General features: G+C 35.7%; 1 protein-coding gene across 4 annotated transcripts in view; it reads right to left on the bottom strand.

Annotated features, from left to right (window-relative positions):
* The window catches only part of ZNF385D (zinc finger protein 385D), a 416,407-nt gene that overhangs the window by 319,359 nt on the left and 75,471 nt on the right, over nucleotides 1-21,577 (bottom strand). For all 4 annotated transcript variants that reach the window (XM_021538112.3, XM_021538113.2, XM_021538111.2 and 1 more), the window contains exon 2: nucleotides 12,456-12,734. In XM_021538112.3, the coding sequence (XP_021393787.2) occupies nucleotides 12,456-12,734 (279 nt within the window). The remainder of the gene's footprint in view (nucleotides 1-12,455; nucleotides 12,735-21,577) is intronic.

Genomic DNA, 21,577 nt, shown 5'->3' with positions numbered 1-21,577 from the left:
TTGTAGCATGGAAGCATTATTTTCAAAGTCTGGATTTTAAAAAAACAAATCATAAAATTAAAGTATCAATGAATCCAGAAAGTTCAAAAATGCCACAGTTGAACTTTGAAGTCTTTAACCTCAAAATCAAAATCAAGCAGTCCTCAGATAAGCATTTCACTGAAGCTTTCCTCAGATAAGGACTTTAATTATTTTCCCAGGGTTCCTTGAAGAAGATGGAGGAAGAAATGAGAGTGGCAGATCTGGGGAGAGTATTGGGTTCGTGCATATGTCTTTTGCTTTGTCATCTTGCAATGAAAGAACACTCCAACTTCTGCTGGGCAATTTGCACCAACCTGCCGGCATCTGGCAGAAGGAGCCCACCATCTGAGTAGGAAATGTATGTACCAGGCATTCAAATTAATGTGACATAAAAATTCTATGGAAATTTATGCTAATTTACCTAATGGCTTCAAGATGGTCAGGAAACAAAATATATTCTAAGTTTTGTCGAGTTTTCAATTACTTCAACTTGCAAGAAAAACACTGCCTCTCCTATTCTGCAGTTATGCCCATAGTTGTTTATTTACTCATTGTAATAATTTCCTATATTTGTTTTTACCTCTGCCAGTTAACCCTATCCTATAAAAACAAATTTTCATTACTAATTTTCTGCTCAATTCAGGAAAAAAAGAACTGACCAACCCCATTCAAATCCTACTACTCCCTTCATTAGCCAGTCTCCTCATTTCATTCTAACAGAAATTTAAGTTTGCTCAGGAGCTCATGCCCCTCACAGAGTGCTCACAGGGTGTCGTGAAGGGCATTTTACTACCAAAGAGAGCAGTTCTGCACAGGAGCCAAGGCCTTCTGAAGTTTTCTGTGAGATTAAACAGTATGAGCCTAACCTCACTCATTGTTACAGCAAAATGGTCTAGTACAAAGCTGCTGTTGGCTGGATTAGTGCCCTCAGTATGGTTAATATGCTGTCTTTCCCATAGGGCTTCTTTGGGTCACAGAGGGTGTTTCTCAGCCTCGCACAATATCAAGAGAAAAGGAGACTTAGGTTCATTTTTACACAAAATAAACAAACTGAGCTCATTTCAAAATCCTGCTGTGCTTTGTGTATATATTTCTGTCTGCATTGATTTCAACCATGTTGCAAAATGCTTTATTATCAAAGGAATACAAAGGATGAAGCAGGTATCATTTATTTTCATACTCTCCTTGTCTCTCTGAAGAAACTGTTTTATTAACTCACCAGCTCTGCCATTTTGTGTTTGCACATGCTGCTTCAGCCAGCACATTTGAACATAACATCTATAGCAGGTGAACTGTGGAGCATGGAGAGTTCTGTCAGAACACATTAACCAGAAATCCTCTGGAAATCCACAAACAGTAAGTCAGGGTGACAAGTCTCTTTCTCGGTAACTTTGGGGATCAGATAAGGTTGAATACTCAAGCTTTCTGCGATGACGCTACATAAAATTATCCACAAAAAGTGGACTTTAAAAAAGTGGATAAAAATATCCACAAAAAGTGGATAAAAAAAGTTAGCAGAAGAAGAAAGCAATATTATGAAAATCATTCTCCAAATAAAAAAGAGTGACTACAGAAAAGAATAAAAGTTTTGACTACAATATAGCAAGGATATCTTAATAGCACTGCATAGGAGCTATACCACTCCATATTCTATGAGGAAAAAAAGTCTTGCATATAAATATGTTTCATTAACCCTATCAACAACTAACATAATTATAGAGATCTGGCAGAAATAATAATGTCTATTCTTACTAAGTGTTGATTTATATCAGCTGTATCATAATATGAATATTAGTGTCTGACGAGCTTTCTTGACTTTACTAAATAAAAGAATATAAACACTTCACACTGTGAAAGAGCAGGTTTTCTGGACTATAAATTTGCACGTGTATAAAAATAATAAAAACTGAGTTAGAAGAAAGGTAACTCAACTTTCTGGACCATTTGAAAAATTCAATTCCTGCAGAGGTTTACTTGAAATTTATAACATATATACAGCCCCACAGAGATAAAATTAAGAGTCAATCTGTCAACATAAACTCTTCTGGCCTGCAAAGAAATTAAAGCATGGGTAAAACTAAAATGTTTCTTTCTTGAATAGTGCTGAAAGTTCTATGCCAAATATAAGCTAATTTAGTTGCTCTTTCTTTAGCTGTAACATTATTTGTTTCCACGATGTTTTAATTTGGAGTGTTCCTAAGAGAAGAGAGGCTTGGCACTATTGTTGAAAGAATTTATTTCACAGTAAAAAGTCTTTAAATGACAACATTGAAACTCTGAATAATATATATTTCTTAAAGCCTGACAGTTCCAGGATCTTTTCTTTGGCTTTCTCAAGCATATTTCATCTGGTTTTGACAAGGGTCGCTGGCATGAAAAAAATCAGTGATAAAATCAAATACAATACAGTGAATTACTGTGACAGTGCTTTTTCTTTAAAATATCAAGATTTTAAAACATTAGGAATACTCTTTTACTGATGTGCAAATAGAAAACCATACAAACCCTAACACACAAAAAGTAGTTTTCAATTAAGAATAATTTAATTTCATGATGATATGTGATTGGTCAGAAAATAATACACCACACAAAACCAAAAAATAAAACCAATAAACAAATTCAACATCAATTACTGGTTAATTTTGCTAAGGAGCTATTTGATCACTCCACTGTTTACATGACAGTCTACTGCTGAAATCCTCAATGGTTTAGATTAAAACCTAATTTATTTTAAGAAAAAGCAAGTTTGAAAGGTTATTTATTTTGGCCTGCTATGAAGATGACATGTATCTTAAAACATCATTGAACAAGATGGTATCTGATGTTCTTTACTACATCCTGCAGCATCTCTTATTCCCTTTGACACCACTAATGACAGAAATAAGGGTCTAAAAACAAGATCCATGTATGCTAGCACCTTTGTTCCTAGGTTGCCTCTTTTAGAGGACAAGAATTTTACTTTTATAATCTCTAACTAGACAGACTGTGACATGGATCAACAGCAGTTCTGAGTATATGGTACAGGCAATTCAATGAAAAAATAAAGGTAGTAAAAAAGGCTTTGACAGCTTATTTTGCATCTCAGAGCCTTTCACAGAACACAGAATTTACTGTATTTGTTTTGCTTCTGCCAAATACCATAAGTACCGTGACATTCTCAGTGGAATTTTATTGGCTATTTTTTTCCCTTTTAAGCACACAGCTATGAAGAAAAATCTAAGCCTTTTGTTATATATATATATAGGTCCTGCCTGATGTAAATCAAGCAAGTAGGCCTTTGAACCTTTAAAACTGAAGTTTTCCCAGTATTTTCTACAGAACCTTAGAAAAATTCAGGCAGAAAGGTATCTCTGGAATTTACTTAACCTCTTACCCAAAGCAGAAATAATTCCAAGGTTAGATCTTGTTGAGTTCCTGAAGTCTCCAGAGAATAATTTCCACATTCTCTTTGGCCAACTTATTCCTGTGCTTACCCACTTTTGCACTAAAGTTTGTATCCATATATCTAACCAGAACTTTCCTTGCTGCAATTTGTGATGCTCCCCTTTTGCCCTTTCATGTACATCCATCTTCTACCTAAAACCCCACAAGGAAGTTGAAGACTGCAAAAGGATCCCCCAGGAGCCCTTCTTCACAGGAAATAAAACCAGCCTTGTCAACGTCTCTTTGTGAGTCACATGCTCAGGGAACCTGACCATCATGGTGATGTTCTTCCATATTCACTCCCTTACAATGATGCCATAATAATAACTTCAAAATAACTGCAAATCAAAACAATAACCTACAAAAAATCTAGGACATTGTCAGAATAGATAAGATTGTGGACCAAAAAAAATGCAAAATTCTATTATGTTTGCCAAGTGGAAAAATCATCCATTCACAAAGCAACTTGTCAAGGTTCAAACCTTTGCTGAGTTTGAGAACAGAAATGAAAGTGGAAGGAAGAAATTTTTACTCACTTTTAAACAATCTTGTTACTTCTTTTGAGATAGAATGAGGACTAATCAAAGGTAGGAATGGAGGTTTCCCTTTTTGTCTGCCAAAAAGGGACAGATGAGTTGTTAAGTGTTCCCAAATGGGACAGTTTCAACAGAAGAAAACTCAATTTCTGAATAAGCATTAACAAAATTACTAACGAACTGGAGTCAAAATAACAAAGCAAATATTTTTTACACTTCTAGTTTTCCTTTCACTATACTTTACTAGGAATTAAATTGCTTAAAGACCACACAATGTATGATCACAATATTATTTTTATTAATTTTTCTTTTCTTCTACAACATTTTAGAATTCAGCACAGAGGGAGATTCTGTCTAGGTTTCAGTTCCAATTGAATAATCATTTTGCTGATAAAGCCTATAAAAAAGGAACATCCAATGTTGCTTTTATAACCAAAAAGTTGTTATTGTCTGTATAATAAATTATACATAATCCCAAACAGGGAGGGTTTACATTTAAATACATGCTATCCTGACAAAGTTTCTAAATGAGTATTTTAAAAATCTTAACTTTTATTACAGAGCAAAGTTTACTAAACAGTAATAACAAAGTATTACCAAACATTACATGAGCTGCTGTGCTTACAATTAGTATATCTTTCCAGCTCTCTAATTTCATATTTATGGAAAAACTGGGAGGAAATATTGATTATGTCTATATAGGTATAATGCAGTCTGCATGGGGACTCCAGCCAGGCTAACCTAGAATCATTAATGTGAGAAACAAAGGAATGACATCACACAGATTAACTCGCTCCCACAGTAGCCAAACTGTAGACTAGAATTAGTACTTCCTCAATGACTTGTACTGAGCCACCATAACTATCATTAATTAATTTCCTAATAGAGAGAGGAACTTCCCTCCTCTTGAAATCAACAGGTTTTGGAGCTAATTTTACTGGCACTGGTCTTAAATCTCCGACCTTGAGATATTTCCCCTTCTGATAAATATGTCAGAGGATAAGAAGTTAACTAAAGATTTCAGTGGCATGACTATAAGGAAGACAGTAATTTTTGAATCAGAGGGGCAAAAAAAAAAAAAAAAGCCATGAATAAATAAAAGACAGTATTAGTGAAATTTGTCTCACGTAGAATAATTGCTATTTTTTCTTCCACTCAGTTGCAACTCAAAAATTCTGCATGAATTCTGTGGTATCCTAAAAACTTTTAAAAATTAATGCTACATGAGACATACAAAATTATTATTTCATAACTTCATTGAAGAGTACAGATCTATATTTGAAGCCAGAAAACAACTGAATATGGGAAAAGCTATTTGTTAGGAAATTAATACCAGGAAATGTTGATAAACTTTATGCGTTGTCATGACACATAGAAGATCTGTTGCCTACCAGATGCCAGTACAGGGGAAAAAAAAACCCACCATATTTAAAGAAGACAAGTTACTGAGAAGGTCTGGATGGAAGCCATGGTCATCATAATCTATATTGGACCTAGTGATATAAGCAGAACTAAATGGAGAGCCTGCAAAACAGGTTTCAACAGTTTGTTATCTGTACATACATATCAAATGCCAGTGTTCTCAGAAATGAGAATGGTGCCACACTCAGGGAGAAGCAAAGAATGGCAGACCAACACCTCACACAGCTCAGAAACAACAAAGATGGACATACACTGCTCTCAGAGTAACAGAGCTTTATCCAGCTGATTTAGCAGTGATTATCAATATTCCTGATAGAGTTAAAACATGAAAATATCACTTGCCTAAAATAGTATTATCTTTTAAGCAAAGAGAAAAACTGATCCAGATAAGTTGTATGGCATGTCCTAGCCTCAAAAAAACAAAAAAACAAAAACAGGTGGAAAAAAAGGTAATTAGAAAGAGGCTATACTGATGCTAAGTAGAAGCTCAAAGAGAAAGATGTCCCATTTTTTTCAAGTGTATTTTAAACACAAATTTGAGGACATAAAGGGCAGCTATTTTTCAATATGGAAGAAAGAGTTGCACACCCAGGAGTAACATAAAGGTCTGAAAACATGAGGTTGTAAATGTCTAAATAGGACAAGCAAACTGTGGCAGAACAATATTTGGAAGATTCAGAGGAAGATCTGTAAGTATGAAAGATGAAATGCACCAAGCAGGCACATGGTGGATGAAGATTTTTCACCCCCTAATCTTCATGTAACAGCAGCATTTGTGTGCTGTTGAGGACACCTCCAAGCACTCCATCCTCCATATCTTCACATAGCTCTCAAAAATCCTCTCCAGGTGTGCTAAAAGGCAGCAGAGAAGGACCCACTTTGAAACTGGTTTCCGCTGCCACTGTTGAACTTCTCTTGGACAAAAACCCACGTCTGTCCTTTGGATGAATGTAATTTACTGAGCATCTTGCTTCAAGATGGTAAAAAGGAGGGCACTCTATACAGCAGGGGTTATTAAAAGAGAATCTGTGCAGTCTTACACTCAGGTAGAAAATTTAATTCTTTGTAACTTTTTGAATCTTCACTTAGAGGCTCATTTAAACCTTGGGCAGATGTTCTTTATGGTTGAGATTCTCCACACACCTTGAACAGTTTGATTGATAATGAGCTCCTACAGCACATTTTATTCATTTGTCACTTAAGACAGTAGAAAAGAAAGGAATTTGCTAGCTGAAACCAGAAGTATACTTCAACAAAAAACATAAGCATATCCTTAAGTGCACTTGATGAACAGTAAGGAACTTCAAAAATACTTCATGTATATTTAGACAAATTTCTACATATTCCCCAACTTCTGAAAAATTATCCATAATTAAAAGTCACAGTTATATAAGCTTCCATACTTTATTTTAAAATTTTGTTGTGCTATTCTTTGGACCAATTGCCAGATACACCACATGAAAAATTATTTAACTCCTATGAATTTTTCCCCTCAAATACAAAAGAATGTTTGGAGAATTGCTAAAATATATTTTATCTATGTGACTGCATGCTATTATCGAACTTATTCTAGGTGCACTCCAACTTTCTCCACAGCCTTCCCACAACTTGTTACAGTACCAACTTTACCTGTGACTGATTTGTATTAAAATTTAGCAATGTCCATTTGCATTTATTTGTAATAGCAGACAGCTAACTACAGCAAGTCCACATGGATATTTGCACACATGTAAAGAGTTTGGCTACATTTACCATCCATTCCTCCTTTTCATATACTCACAAAGCCAAGTAGGTCCTATGATGCTTATTAGAGGAAATATCAACACCATGCATTAGGCTAGTGTGAGCTGGCTCTTAAGATTCTTTCATTCACCTTGTGATAAAACTTTGTGGTGAACTATGATGTCCTATACCATGATATTGCATTTCCAAATAAAATAAAAATGATTCTGCAAATACAAATGGTGGTTTAAAAGCATTGCTTGAAAAAGTGCTCTTGAAAGCAGAAACTGTTACTAGTTCACTAACTGAAATACGAATATGATGAAAATAGACAAGTGCTTTGAAATAAAAAGGAAGATTTACATTTGGAAACAATGGAAGTGACAACACACTGCCCCTAGCCAGTCCTCCTTGTCCAAAAATCTCCAGCTTTGACATTTGAGAGATATTACAAATTCCCAGAAGGAACCTGCTGTGATGCTTTATAAGATACTGGCATGTATGACCCACATACAAGAAGCTTAAACCCAGAGGAAAATACATATTAGATTTATGAAGTTCTAAATCAGAATAGGACATTCAAAAAAAGTGTTTGCTAGATACGTGATTTCCGGGGACATCTCAAGCTGATCTGACAATTCTTTTTGAATCCCAGAAAATTAATGGAAAATCACCTGTTCTGAAAGAAAATATACACTTTCTCTGAAGACTTTCTCTTTTCTCCAATGTCCCATCCACTCTTAGTCCTCTGATAGGAGAGCAAACACAATGAAAAGAGAAGATGACACCAGTTCCCAAAGCCCTAACTTGGTGGTTTACCACCTAAAAGTAAGAATGTGTCTACCTCAAAGCTGTCAGTTTTCATCATCACAAAACATGACAGCAGAGGCCTAAAATGCAATGGCAGCATGGAGACTGAAAATGAACAGCAACATAAAAGTGCAAGGACAGAAACTCTGCAAGAAGCTTGGATTAATCACCTGGATTTCCTACCTACAGACTAGTAAAAAGTAAGGATTTAGATGCAAAATAAAAGTCGCAAAAGATTAAACATTTTCTCTAACCAGTGTGCAAAAAAATTTGCATAGATTTAATGAAACTGCCATGTCAAGAGTTGTAGGAAACCATATTCAACTATTGAATGAGGTTGAAAAAAGAATAAAATATGGGAAATAAACATTTCATTTTAGTGCATATTTTATAATACTCATTACCATAACAACCAAATCATTATTCATTCTAAAGTAATATCAAGTGTTGAACTAAGGGATTTGTTTTTGAAATTAGCAAGGGAGAAAAATATATACAATTGTGATACTTTTTGCTCCTTTTTTCCATGTACTCAATGTCCTTGTCAGACAATAAATTTATTTTATTTAGAACAAAATTTTGCTTTAATGAAATTGCAGTTAAAAAAAAAGTTGCATTTGGATTTAATTTAAAAAATAGCAAATAAAACATACTAAATTGGATAGCCTTTGGTCTGGATTATGAATTTAGAGAACTAGATAAACCACCACCAAATTCCTCACTGCCTTCTATGTTTCAAAAGAATAATGGTTTTTCAGTCTTTAAAGTGTAAGGACTTCTATTAATCTTGTGACATTGCTCACCTCCTTCATTATTTTCTTATTTGTTCTCTAATGTATTGTAAAAAGTATTGCAGAGGAAAGCAGTTTTAGGTCTTGTCCTAACCATGCCCATTCACTCACGATGATTCAGCAATTTACACAAAAGAATGCACAGAAGAAATTCTGGTTTACATAAAATTTTAGAAACATCAGCTTTCCCACTGGTGCTGCTATATGTTTGCATCCACGGTTATTTTTCCATTCTGTCAGTAGGGATGCAAGTTTTGCTCATGCTGGTTAGAATAAACAATTTCCCACAAGAGGTCACCTCTACCCACAGTGTCCAGGCAGGTTTTGTGAGAAGTGGTGCAATGTCAGCAGACCAGAAAGGAACTGTATCTTGCCCTGCTTTTAATCCCAAAATATACTCAAAATCTCCACTGACATTTTTGTCACCTTTCCACTGCATGCATGAGAGCAGAAAGGCAAAAAAAGAAATATCACCGGTAAGAATATTTTCTAGGGTGTAATGAGGAAAGTGTGAGAAGTCTTTTTAAGAGACACAAAAGGCAATTATTAGGAGGAAGATCCACAGAAAACTGTGTTGCTCCCAAGCAGGTTTCAGCAACAGAAGTGCTGATGTCTCATTATGTCCTGTTAAGTCATCACAAACCACTGTAGCAGGTAATGACACAAGAAACATTGGGTTCAAATCCCTTTTGTGGCTGCACAGGGTGCTGCTCTGAGGTTGCTCTGCCCTTGGAAGGAACCACATGTGTATCGTACAGTAAAGCTGCCAAACAGACACATAAGCAACTAACAAAACTTTTCAGAGTATATCTGGTTATTCAAATACACTCTAGATACCAACAGAGCAGGAAAGAAACACTGCTTTTAACCCCACAATGCACATTAGTTACTGATTATAGATTTGCAGATGTTAACAGACTTTGTGCATAAGCAACTTACCTTATGAAATTAGGCAGACTTATTCAAGTATAGTAAATGCCGTAAATTCACATCCTACAGACAAAAGCTACTTCACACAGCTGGAAGTTGATGACTGTAGCATGACAACTCTAATTACACAGTCAAATGTTAATACAGCTGAACCCTACCTCTGTTCAGCAGTCCATTGCAAATTACTTTGGAACAAGACATGGGCTTTTGTTTCATTTTAATAAATCCTCCCTTTCTATTATCCCCTCATAATACAGAACACACAAACCTATCCTGCTTCATGGGAATAATCTGGAGATGAAATAATATGAGAAATCACAACTCCAGTATTTTTCCCAACATTTTCATGTATGTTAGTTCCAAGTGAGTATCCAGCAATGTAAAGGCTTATACAACAGAGTACATTTTGTGAAACACTGTATTTAGAAATTAAGTTTCCTTGTGCATAGTACAGATATTTCATTTATATGTTGAGACATAATGAGTAACTATAATGATAAAACCTTGGAAGATAATGCATAAACAAGAACATTTACATACTTTTAATTTACAGCAGAATTTAGTCTCTAGAATTATGATGTCACTAATGTGGACATCAAGCATAATAGTTATTTTGTGACAATCTGACTTCCACACAAGAAACACCATTCTCTTAAATAAAGTATCCTCCTGACAGACATTGAGAAAACAATGTTCATGTTTAACAGTTACATCAATGACCTTCAAAAAGCACCATTTGCATGTACATAATAAATTGCAATGCTCAAGTCATAATTTGTTTAGTCATGGTCATATGCCACTCGAGCTTGCTGGGGTCTCATCAACAAAATAATCATTTGTCAGAAAAATATGGCCCATATTTCAGAACTACAAGTTATAACAAAATATATAATGGTAAAAGAACTCATGTTCTGATTTATACTTGTCCCCAGAAAAGGGACAATATCTCTACTCAAAGTGCAAGGAGAATGGTGACTCAAATATTCAGTTATAATTCAGTTCTAACTTCTAGCAAGAAATATTTTATACTGGTCTAATTTATTCAGTTGAAGAGAACTGAACTTGGTGACATGTAAAAAAACCCTTACTTATACTCTACCCTACTTTATTTTCTCATTGGAGTACTACAATTGATGATATTCAAAGATCTGTCAGATTTGAAAATCCTTAACTTTCACATAAACTCCCAAAATAATTGTTAGAGAGCTAGATAGTCAATCAGCTATTTTCTAACTACAAATGGATGCAGCTACACATAACAGAATATTCTTCAGGAGGAAGTAAGAAATATGCTGCTATACTGTTAGTTTGAGCCTCTCCGGAATATAAGTGTTGAACCATGATTGAAGCTATTCGAAGCTAAATTCAGAATTGCTTAATTACTAATTCTTTCATTATCATGGATTAAAGTGGAAAAATGAACTGCAGAAAAAAATCTTTCTATCATTAGCAAAACTGTTGTGCTAATAATAACAATAACAATTCCTCCTTAACCAAAGATAGCAATAAATTACACTGTGTTTATTTGGTTTTATGGAGAATGTATTTGTGGATAACCATATTGAACCTTCAATCAACTCAGAAATCAATCTTTCTTTATGCATTTCCACAGCTCCTACTAATGGTAGTAGCATTTTTTCCTAAGTCTGAACTCTGAACATTGACAAATGCTGCAGTCCCACCTGGCACTTAAAGACAAATTTAATTGTACTGTTAAATGTTATGGGGGTGTTATTTGTTTTACAGAAATGAGCAACATCTCATACACAAAAAAGCACTCACATCCAACATACTTAGGCCAAATATCAATGTTATTCCCTATTCTTAGAGCAGGAACAAATCAGAGACTATTAAAATAATAATATAAAGCTCTATCTAAGGATTGCTAGTTTGCATATCCTTCTGCTGGTGTGGTAGGAAGAAACACAAGGCACAAAAACAGCAAGCAACATGTGTGATATGGAGAAAGTCTGAAAGCCCTAAGTACAATGTATTAAGACAATTATTTCTCTGACATGGTACACAGAAGTAGATAGAAGAATGTAGTACAACCCTATACATGGTACAGAAAAGTTGAGCACTACCAGTTATTAAATTGAGAAAACTGCAGCACAGTAATTTGTTTTTTCCTGTCAGGGATCATCTATTATCTAATCTGCCATAGTACAAAAAGCCACAAATGTGTTTTTCTTTGGGGATCACAATTCACTCTGATGAAGAGTATGTTGCCTACTACAAAATGCTTTGCCCAAAGCTGCCAATGAAATGGATTAAAGTTTTGTTCCATCTCTTTTTCACTTCAGCCATGATTGTTAAACATGTTAAACTTATGTTAGCTGTGGGTTGAACTCAGAATAAGCAAGTTAAAGTGAAAGGAGTTTGGGAATATATTTCTGTGTAATGTACTTGTTTCAATTTATTTCACAACCACCTTACATTCATTAAAAGTAAGCGCGCCCCTAACAAGGATAACCTTTCTAGTTGACTATGAAATATGGAATATCACTGATTATGTTGAAAACCATCAAAATGTAAATGAAATTAGAAAGTATCTAAATCAAAATCATTATGTAAACAGAATATAAAATGAAAACTCTCGTACTAACACAGATGGTATATGCTTAGCTATTTGCCAGATGCTACGGATGACCTCTAGCACTTTAAAGTCACCAAAAGCCTTTGCTTTAACTTCAAAGTATTTGTTGTCTGAATAAAACAAAGTTTATATCCATATATATCAACACATTGCTACAATTGTCAGATCAAAACATGGCAAAGATCTATATGTTATAATGCTTACCAGTATCAGTTTTGAGATTTCCATTGCTGAGCTGTTTCAGCCTCTTCTGATGGGATTTGCCGTTGTAGTGGATTTGTGCCTGAGCAGCAGAGTTTAGCTGAATGTTGCAGACATTACACAAAGTGAAATTGGTGTGCTTCTTTTCTCTCTCCTTCTTTTCTTCAGTGCCATCAGCTGCTAATTCTTTCTCACCTTCTCGGTCTGGGAGAGATGTAAAATCTGAATTGTATGACTGGTTATCAACTGGTAAATCAGGGCTCCAGGGCTTCTTCATATTTTCTGAGAAGAAAAAAAAAAACGCGAGAGAAAACTGATGAGAACACAAAATAATACAGAAAAGACAGCAACATCTGCAAATCACTAAAAGGCAGAAAATAATTTTTTTGCATTTTATATTTTAACACTGAATTTCCACTCATATATTTTGCTTTTTGTTCAACTTTTTCAGTTGTTCTATGTAACTTAGCTAACTTCACAGCCAAGTGCCCAAAGCTGAGCAGATCAGATGTAGATGTAACACCTCCTGTGATAACTTAGGTAAGAAAGGGTAAAAACACTGCAGGAGCTGAGGAAAAAATGCAAGACAAACCAATCCTTCAGTCAATGGAAAAAAAGGGGGAGAAGGTATAATTAACAGAAGAACCTCCTCCCCCTTATATATTAGTTCCATAAGCTTAAATGCACAGACCTCACCCTTGAGTTTATCAAATATTTAGCAGCCCCAGCCATCCTTTCTCCACTTCCTGTGATTGCTTTCAAGTCCAAGTCTAATAACTTCATAACTTTCTCATGTAAAGTAGTTCAAAGACAAATAAACACGTTATTAGTTTCTTATCTTAACCACCCAGGATTATAATTGAAGGATAGTTAGTTTAGTTTCACCTAATACCAGACAGCAAAAACTACAGAAATAAGAAGATAATTCCATTTGCAGAACAAGTGCAACCAGTGTAACCGTGAGCTTCTGTGATTAAAATTGAGCAGAAATGGTACAGGTGAAGAAATGCTCTGAGTACTGCAAACCTAATTTACCATTCAAGGAATGCAAAATGTTATACCAACTTAGCATTTTGATGAGACTTTATACACCATATAAATCTTTAAAGTGCTTGTTCACCCAGACTTAGTGAATAAATGAAGGTCTAGACAAAGAATCTAATCTATACTTTGAGTGACAAAATCACTGCAACTTTAAATACAATGATACTATTTGGCCTCTAATTGACAAATCAATCAACCTAGAGACAAAAAAAGATTATTGCAGCTGCACAAGAAAATGGGTCTTTAGTTGTTGGCATAAGTGCTTGGCACCAATTGACTGACCATCAGTTTATCATCCTACTGTAAGACTTTCATACCTTCCCCCTGGGAGTTCTCACAGGCAGATCCCTGCAACACTGACTCCTTTTCTTTCTTCCGCACAGCTGGCTTCTTCCTGTCCCTAGCATGATGGCCTAATGACCCTTCCTGTCCCTTGCAGCACATCCTAACCCTTACTATCCTTAGCACAACCACCTGAGCCTGACTTCTCACAGCAGCACAACCAATTGACTTCCAACTCTCCTCTTGAGTAGCTAATCCACTCTTTTATAACACCCATCCTTACTGGACACAGCTGTGACCTATTAAGGGCAAGGCTGCTCCTACTCTTTTGGTAATTAGCACAGCTGCAAATCCTCAGGGGCAATATTGCCTTCAGCACTGTCTCTATTCTCTTACAATCCATCATCCCACATTTAATGCCAAATCCAGAAAAGTTTCAGGGTCTAAAACAAGTCTAAGCAAGCCTCCAGATTTGGGGCTGATTACAACAAAATGCTGCAAATCATTCTTCAGATAACTTCAAATAACTTAAATTTCATCAGTTTAATTTTTTTACAGATTTCCCAAGGATTTGAAGACACTTATTGCCCTCAAATCAAACCACAAAGACAAAATTATCTAAAGAAGAAAATCTAAAGTCTATCAATATTCAAATTGGTTTCAATCTCAGTTTTCAGATTTGCTTGCTATCTAATTAGCCTTGTGTTCTTCTATGTTAACTAAACCACATTTCATTTAAGAAAGTACAGACTCCAGTCTGAGAGGACCCCTGCACTTGCTGCAGATTTAAATCTCACTCAACTAGATCTGACCATATTATTTCAACTTCTGTGTACAGTCAGCTCTTAATCTAGGAGTGTAAATGTTGAAAGCAAAAGATGAAAAAGCAGGCTAAACAGTTCATTCCAAAGCAAAAGACATTGCAAGATTGTAGGAGCTCAAAAAAAAAAATCTGACATTTTTCAATAGCAGACCTATAGCATATTTCTCCTAATGGAAGGAGGAGATTTCTCCTGAGGAAGAATAAATCTATCAACTTCTCAGCCCTTCTGGAATTTGCTGGAAATACTTTTCAGTTCAAAGTTCATCTGTCTAGAACATTTTTAAATTAGAAAATTAAGTCTTTAATCAAAGTAGTAGAAGGATTTAAATGCTATCGCAATAGAACTAGTTTTACCAAATTGGTATAGATACCAGTAACAATTCAGTAATTCTGGTTTATATGCATGTTGTATATGAATATATATATACATATATATATAATCTATTGCACTGAAAGCATTCCCCACTAGAGAGCAGTATGAATTTAAAATTACAAGAACAATATCTCTGGACCTATAGTCCTAGCCATATAGGCAAAGGATAACTATAAAAAAAACATCTTTTTCAATCAAGATGTACAATTTTGTAAGCAAATATAATCTAGTAAATTAAACATTGTATGCTATGTGTATGCATGTCTCATTCCTTTTGAAACATTTACACACATAAGCTGGCAGCCTAATAAAATGCATTAGCATGTTATTGCATCCTTCTAATATTCCAGTCAAAACAGTCCAATCCATTAAAGTCTAATCTTTGGCATATAGAATCTATCTTGCATTACAATCTCATTCCAGGAAATAAAATTACAAAATGCACACTCAATAACAGCACAATAAAATAATAAGGAAATTCCACCTTGGAAATAAGTGATTTGAAAAGCATGTGACATCATTAGAGCGGCAATACATTTTTGCACTTGTCCATGTCACTCTGAAATCTGGAGGAAGGGGATAATTTATAACTGGAGTTTAGATAACAACTAGGCAAAAAGAAGTTTCAGAAATATATATTACACTACAGTACATCACCATTTTCTTTACAGATACACAGTGATTTCTGAATATATAATGGCACTGCTAAAGGGCTAAAGGGACATATTACAAACACTTACACTTGTAAAGCCAAGATTACATGGCACTACTAAAATAATCCATTTAAGAAAAAATTTAAAATGTGAAGAAAATATTTTAGAAAGAGAAATAGTTTCTGATTAAAACATTCTGAGTCATTCTTACTCAATATTTCTTAAGGAACAAGTAAATTAAGATAGCAAGTGATGAAGGCATACTTTTAAAATACAATTTACCACTCCAAATAGTATTCATAAAGAAACAGGAAAAAAAAAATCATTTACTTAAAATCTTATAAAGATCCACCAGTGTTTAAGCCAACACACATGCAGTCTAACTCATGAAAGCAAGAGGCCTTCAGTTCAGGCATGCATCATTATATCCTTCCATTATCTGGAGTAAAAATGTTTAGGCAGCAATTTTGATTGGCAAGGAAAAGAAGGCTTAGTTCATCCTATTGGAAAATTACATGGAATATGGGTAAAAAAACCTTAACTTTAAAAGCAAGTTTTATCAGTGTCTTATTGGCTTGATAATATGTAGATAAGCTTTAAATAAAAACCCTCTTTGACTGCTATCATATTATAGAGTTCATGTCGACTGTACAGATTACGTATTTTTTCAAGTCATCAGTTTTGCAGAGAACTATTTTTTCCCCATAAAAGAAAGGTAGCTTCTCAATTTTAGGGGCCCTAATGAAGCCTGCAGAGCACTAGAAATGAGCAAACTAGGCAACCAAGATCCCAAAATTTCATGCCAATTTAAATAGCACTCTGGATAAACGCTTACATTTATTTACCCTGGGGCTCTGAACTCAATTTTGGCTCAATGATGCTTACCAGTAAAATGAACTTTGAACGACATTATAGCTTTGTGAAGTAGAAAACTGGCCCATATGGAAAACCAGCACAGCTACAGTTTGTGGTGTTTTCTGGCTTAGATAACATAACTACTTCCTGGGGGATTTCTCTTCTAAAATGTGCTTGAAAGTAGGGGATTAGAAATCACATCCTTCCCTGAAACAATCCTTACCTTCTTAGCTGCAAGCCAATGGCATACTTTCTATTCAAGAAAATTGAAAGGAAATATTACTCATTTGTACTACAACTAATTGTTCTGTTTCCAGACCATCTTATCAGCATAGAACTGTATCAATCACTGTGACTTTGGCTCTGTGTACATAATACTCAAACCTACTGGGTACATTCAAGAGGCCAACAGAGTACATGAATACCAGAGACCACTGTGTACCTAAGTCTGTTGATTTAATGCAGACGTCCTGCCACTGATGAATGACCCAATTCAGCCTGGAGAAGAGAATGCTTCACGTGACCTTGGAGAAACCTTCCAGTACCTGAAGTGGCTTACAAGAAGGCTGAAGAGGTACTTTTCACAAAGGCCTGTAGTGACAGGACAAAGGGGAATAGCCTCAAAGTGAAGGAGGATGTGCTTAGATTAGGTATTAGGGGAAAAAATACCTCATTATAAGTGTGGTGAGGCACTGGAAGAGGTTACCCAGAGAAGTGGACTCCCCATCTCGGGACAGGTTCAAGTCCAAGTTTGATACAGCTTTGCATAATTTGGCCTAGGAAGGTTGCCTTCCTACAGCAGGATATTTGGTACTACGTGATATTTAAGATCCCTTCCATCCCCAACCATCCTATGATTCTATACATCTTAAAGAAAATCTCCTTGTTTACTTCCCAACAGGTTGCTACAATAAATACATTCCTATAATAGCTGAAGGATAGAAAAGATGAACAGGTCATTAAGAACAAAGTTATAATTACAACATTCATGGTTTTCTAGTATTTCTTTTCAAAATTGTGAAAGACATTTAAGTAGCAATCATCAAATATAAAATGTTTGCATTTCAGTTACTCATTCCCAGACTCTATTCCTAGACAGTTTAAATTTCACTAAGAAGGTCTATGCACTACGAAGCAGACTAAAGCATAAACTCAGGTGTTTTGTTGTCAGAAAAAATAATTCCTCTTCATTTGCAGATGTCTATGCTGTAGATATCAATTTCGATGGGATGCATGTTGCTCTGCCTGTGATAATGTCTCTCCAAACATCAAAAGGAAAGAACTTTAGCAGGTAATAATAATAATAATTTTCTGAGGTATCAACAGATAGTAACAAATATTGAGAGAAACCAGCTGTTTTCAATAAACTGTTGTTAATGCAATGTTCAAAAAAAGAAAAAGAAAAAAGAGAAAAAAAGAGATTGATCACTCATCAATATCATCACCTTGTCAGTTTCCACATATTTGGGGGATGTTATTGGCATGCTACACCCTCTAGTAATAACTGGAATCTTATCTTTTCAAACTTCATCAATTTGTTGTTATATCTTTCAGGTGACAGGACATCACCAGTCGATGTAAGTCACTGTTGCAAAGTGACTTTTGCATCAGGCTTTCAAGACTCTTCTTCACACCGTGAGTGGAACTGTGTGCCAGAACCCTTCCCAAAACAGGTATCTCTGTGCTGAAGTTTTCCTATTGATGTTATGTTCCTTGAAGCTCCCTACTGCATTGGATACTTGTGATGCCTTTACCAAAAAGCCCATGAGTTCTAACTTGCCTTTGCAACCTTTAATTGAGCTCACTGAATAAAATGCTAGCTGTAGAAATGTATTCCTGGGAGAAGTCTAAAATCATCATACTGCCATCTATTTTAAACACGGATGGTGGGGGCAGAGTAGCCAGGGGGAAGGATCAGGAATATAAAAATAAAATATCCTTGGCTTCTTCCACACCCCATTATCACTGGATGATCCCAGCACTGCAGCTTTGCTGCTTTGGTCGTGGCTGCACCTGCTCCTGGTTTAGAGCCCAGAGCGATTTAGGTCGTGAACGGCCAATTCCGCACATCATGGCTGTGGCAGAATAAACGCACAGCAAAAAGGACTAAGCAGCAGAGCCACCCATGGTGAAAGCACTGCATCTGTGGAACACAGACCCCTCCCAAATGACCTCAGTAACCTTCAGGATATGCTGCAGGATTCGTCTGTTTTCGCTGGATGGATGGATGAATGCATGTCATTTCAGTCATCCAGCTACTGTGGAATGGGAATCTACTGGATTCGGAAATGCTTTTTAGAAACCAATCAATTTTTCAGGACCTCCTCCTTTCTGAGCCTTTCAGATTATATTTAAATGCTAAATAGCATGTAATACAATAAAATTTGATGTGGAAAATCTGGAAAATATATTCATTAAGTAATTTTACACTGTAGGAAGGCTTTTCTACTATGAGTTTTAGTAGCAAGAATAATCACTTTATTCTAAAAATCAAGGAAGCGTTTGTCAGGTCACACACCCAAGAGCTAAATTAATAGTCAGTGATAAAACAGTGGAAAAACTCATTTGAAGTCTATATTTACCAAATTTTCTCTTTAAAAATTCCACACAAAATAGAGTAAAAGAGGTACCTTAGCAGGGGGGGACAAGAAAAGTCAGGGAGAGAAACATCTTATTTTCTTGTTTATTGTTTCTCTGTATCCTACGAGATCTAACCAGTCTGATCACTGCTGTTAGCTGCTACACCACTTAAATCATCCATGGGAATAATAAGGAGATCATAATCATCATCATCTTATGTGTTTTTGAGAAATCTAAGAGGAAAATAATCTCTAAAGCAAAAACTGCATCAAGCAAAAGAAATAAAGGCAGGTATTCCACATTTGTTTATTGCTGAGAGGGAATGAAGTAAAATGAGATTGACATTATTTGGGGTTAGAGGGCTTTATAAATTTATGTCTCTGTCCATGGACTCCTCCCAAGAAATGCATCTCTGCAAACTGAACCCTATAAGAATAGATACTTATTCATTTGAAATAGGCTCATTGTATATTTGTATACCTTAAACAATAGTACAGAAAATTAAAGTTCGGGCTTTTGCTTTTCTTTGCCAGGAGAGCAATTAAATCTTTCAGGACAGGCTGCATTTCAATACTGCAGCAAATGAACAAACCCCAACCTATCTCCCACCACAGCCACAAGCACCAAGAGATCCTAAAGGAATTTACAGATGGACTAAACAGAAAACTTCATAGTTTCTTGGTTCAGCAGTTCCCTTGTGCCAGAAGCAACTAACAGACATCTCATAGTCTCAAAATATACTGTAGTCAGTTTTTTAATTGAGTTCTATAAAAAGAGCTAAGCACTAATCAACACCATATGTTATTCAATTAGCTAGTAATACATATCTATTACTCAAGCCTGTGCTAACATAATGGAGCACTTTGGGTGGTTTGGAACTATTTAAAGGCCAAGTAATTAATTTGCAAACATCAGCTTCTAAAGTCTGAGAAGCACTACTGTGATGACTTATAAGCCACAAAAACTCCCTCATTTGCTCCTTCATAGAAATTCAATCTGTTTTCAGAAACAGTCCTTGTGAAACAAAGATTTCTGCATAAAATAGGGCCTGAAAAAGACACAGGTTCAGCTATGTGTGTGTTACCCAGGTCCAGAGAGATGCTCCTCCCATGCAGGTAGTGAGCAGCTTGTGTTTCCTCACTTCCCTCTCCACCAGCAGTGTACCTTGTACCTGAGGCAGTAATTAACATAATAAATGGTAGAGCTAGCAAAGCTGTGCAGGCTCTGCCTACCAAGAAATTTGTTTCTGTCAAGCAACCTGAAGTACATTATTTTATTTCATATTCTTGATTTTCACATACAAAATTGTGCTCACAGACTCAAAACTCAAAACTCCTGTCGATGGTAGTCAGAGTTGTCTGAGCTCAAAAAAAAAAAAAAAAAAAGGGATAGAAACATCCAACTGCAATTGTGGCTGCCTCTGCTGGACAAAACCTTGGGTTTAGCAATATTTCTGAGAAGGTAGGCAGTCAGAACAGGCTTTAAAGGGAAGCAAACAGAAAAAATAGAATAGGGAATTATCATCATAGAATCTTTCAGTTGCTACAGATCTTTAAGATCTTCAAGTCCAGTTGTTAACTCAGCACTGCCAAGTCCACCACTAAACCACATTCCCAAGAGCCACATCCACATGTCTGTTAAATATCCCCAGGAACGGCAACTCGTATCAGTTTCCTAGGCAGTTTGTATAACTGAAAGCCCTTTTGTTGAAGATTTTTTTTTCCAACTATCCAGTCTAAACCTCTGCTAACACAACTTGAGGACATCTCCTATCACTTGCTACCAGGGAGAAGAGACCAACCCCCATCTGTCCATACCCTCCTGTCAGGTATCTGCAGAGAATGATGGGGTCCTGGGTCTCCTTTTTTATAGACTAAAAAAATCCCAGCTCCCTCAGCTGCTCCTCATCAGATCTGTGCTCCAAACCCTTCGCCAGCTTTATTGCCATTTTCAGGAGACATTCCAGCAGCTCAATGTCTTTCTTGCAGTGAGGGCCTCAAAACTGAACAGAAGATTAGAGGTGTTGCCTCACCAGTGCTGAGCACAGGGGGACAAACACTACCCTGGTCCAGCTGGTCACATTATTGATGATACAAGAATATTACATTTGATTTCATAGATAAAAATCACTTTTTACAGACTCTCTGGATCAACTCCCATATGTGAAATCAGCCTACAACCTGTCATTCAGATATCCTTATAAGTGCCACTTTCCACCTCAAAAATCTTTCGTTTTCCCAGTACCTAAATATTCAATCAAAACTTTATCTCAGCAGAAAGCAAGACCGTGAACAGCTGTTTGGGCATAACAAGCAACTCATTTTTGCAGACAAGAAAGTTCCATTTTTAACACTCCAATACAATCACTACCACTGTATCCAAGCAGGCAATTTTTAAAATTAAGTTTCAGTTACTGTTTGTGACAAGTTTGCAGATAGGTCATCTCTTTGGATACACAGGCACTCTTTTTTTTTTTTTTTTTTGTGATTAAGTATTTCAGAAATAAGTTTTTTGG

This window comes from Lonchura striata, chromosome 1, assembly GCF_046129695.1.
Source record: "Lonchura striata isolate bLonStr1 chromosome 1, bLonStr1.mat, whole genome shotgun sequence".
Taxonomy (NCBI): Eukaryota; Metazoa; Chordata; class Aves; order Passeriformes; family Estrildidae; genus Lonchura; species Lonchura striata.
Note: the sequence above shows the minus strand (reverse complement) of the source record. Positions and strands in the feature narration are given on the sequence as shown.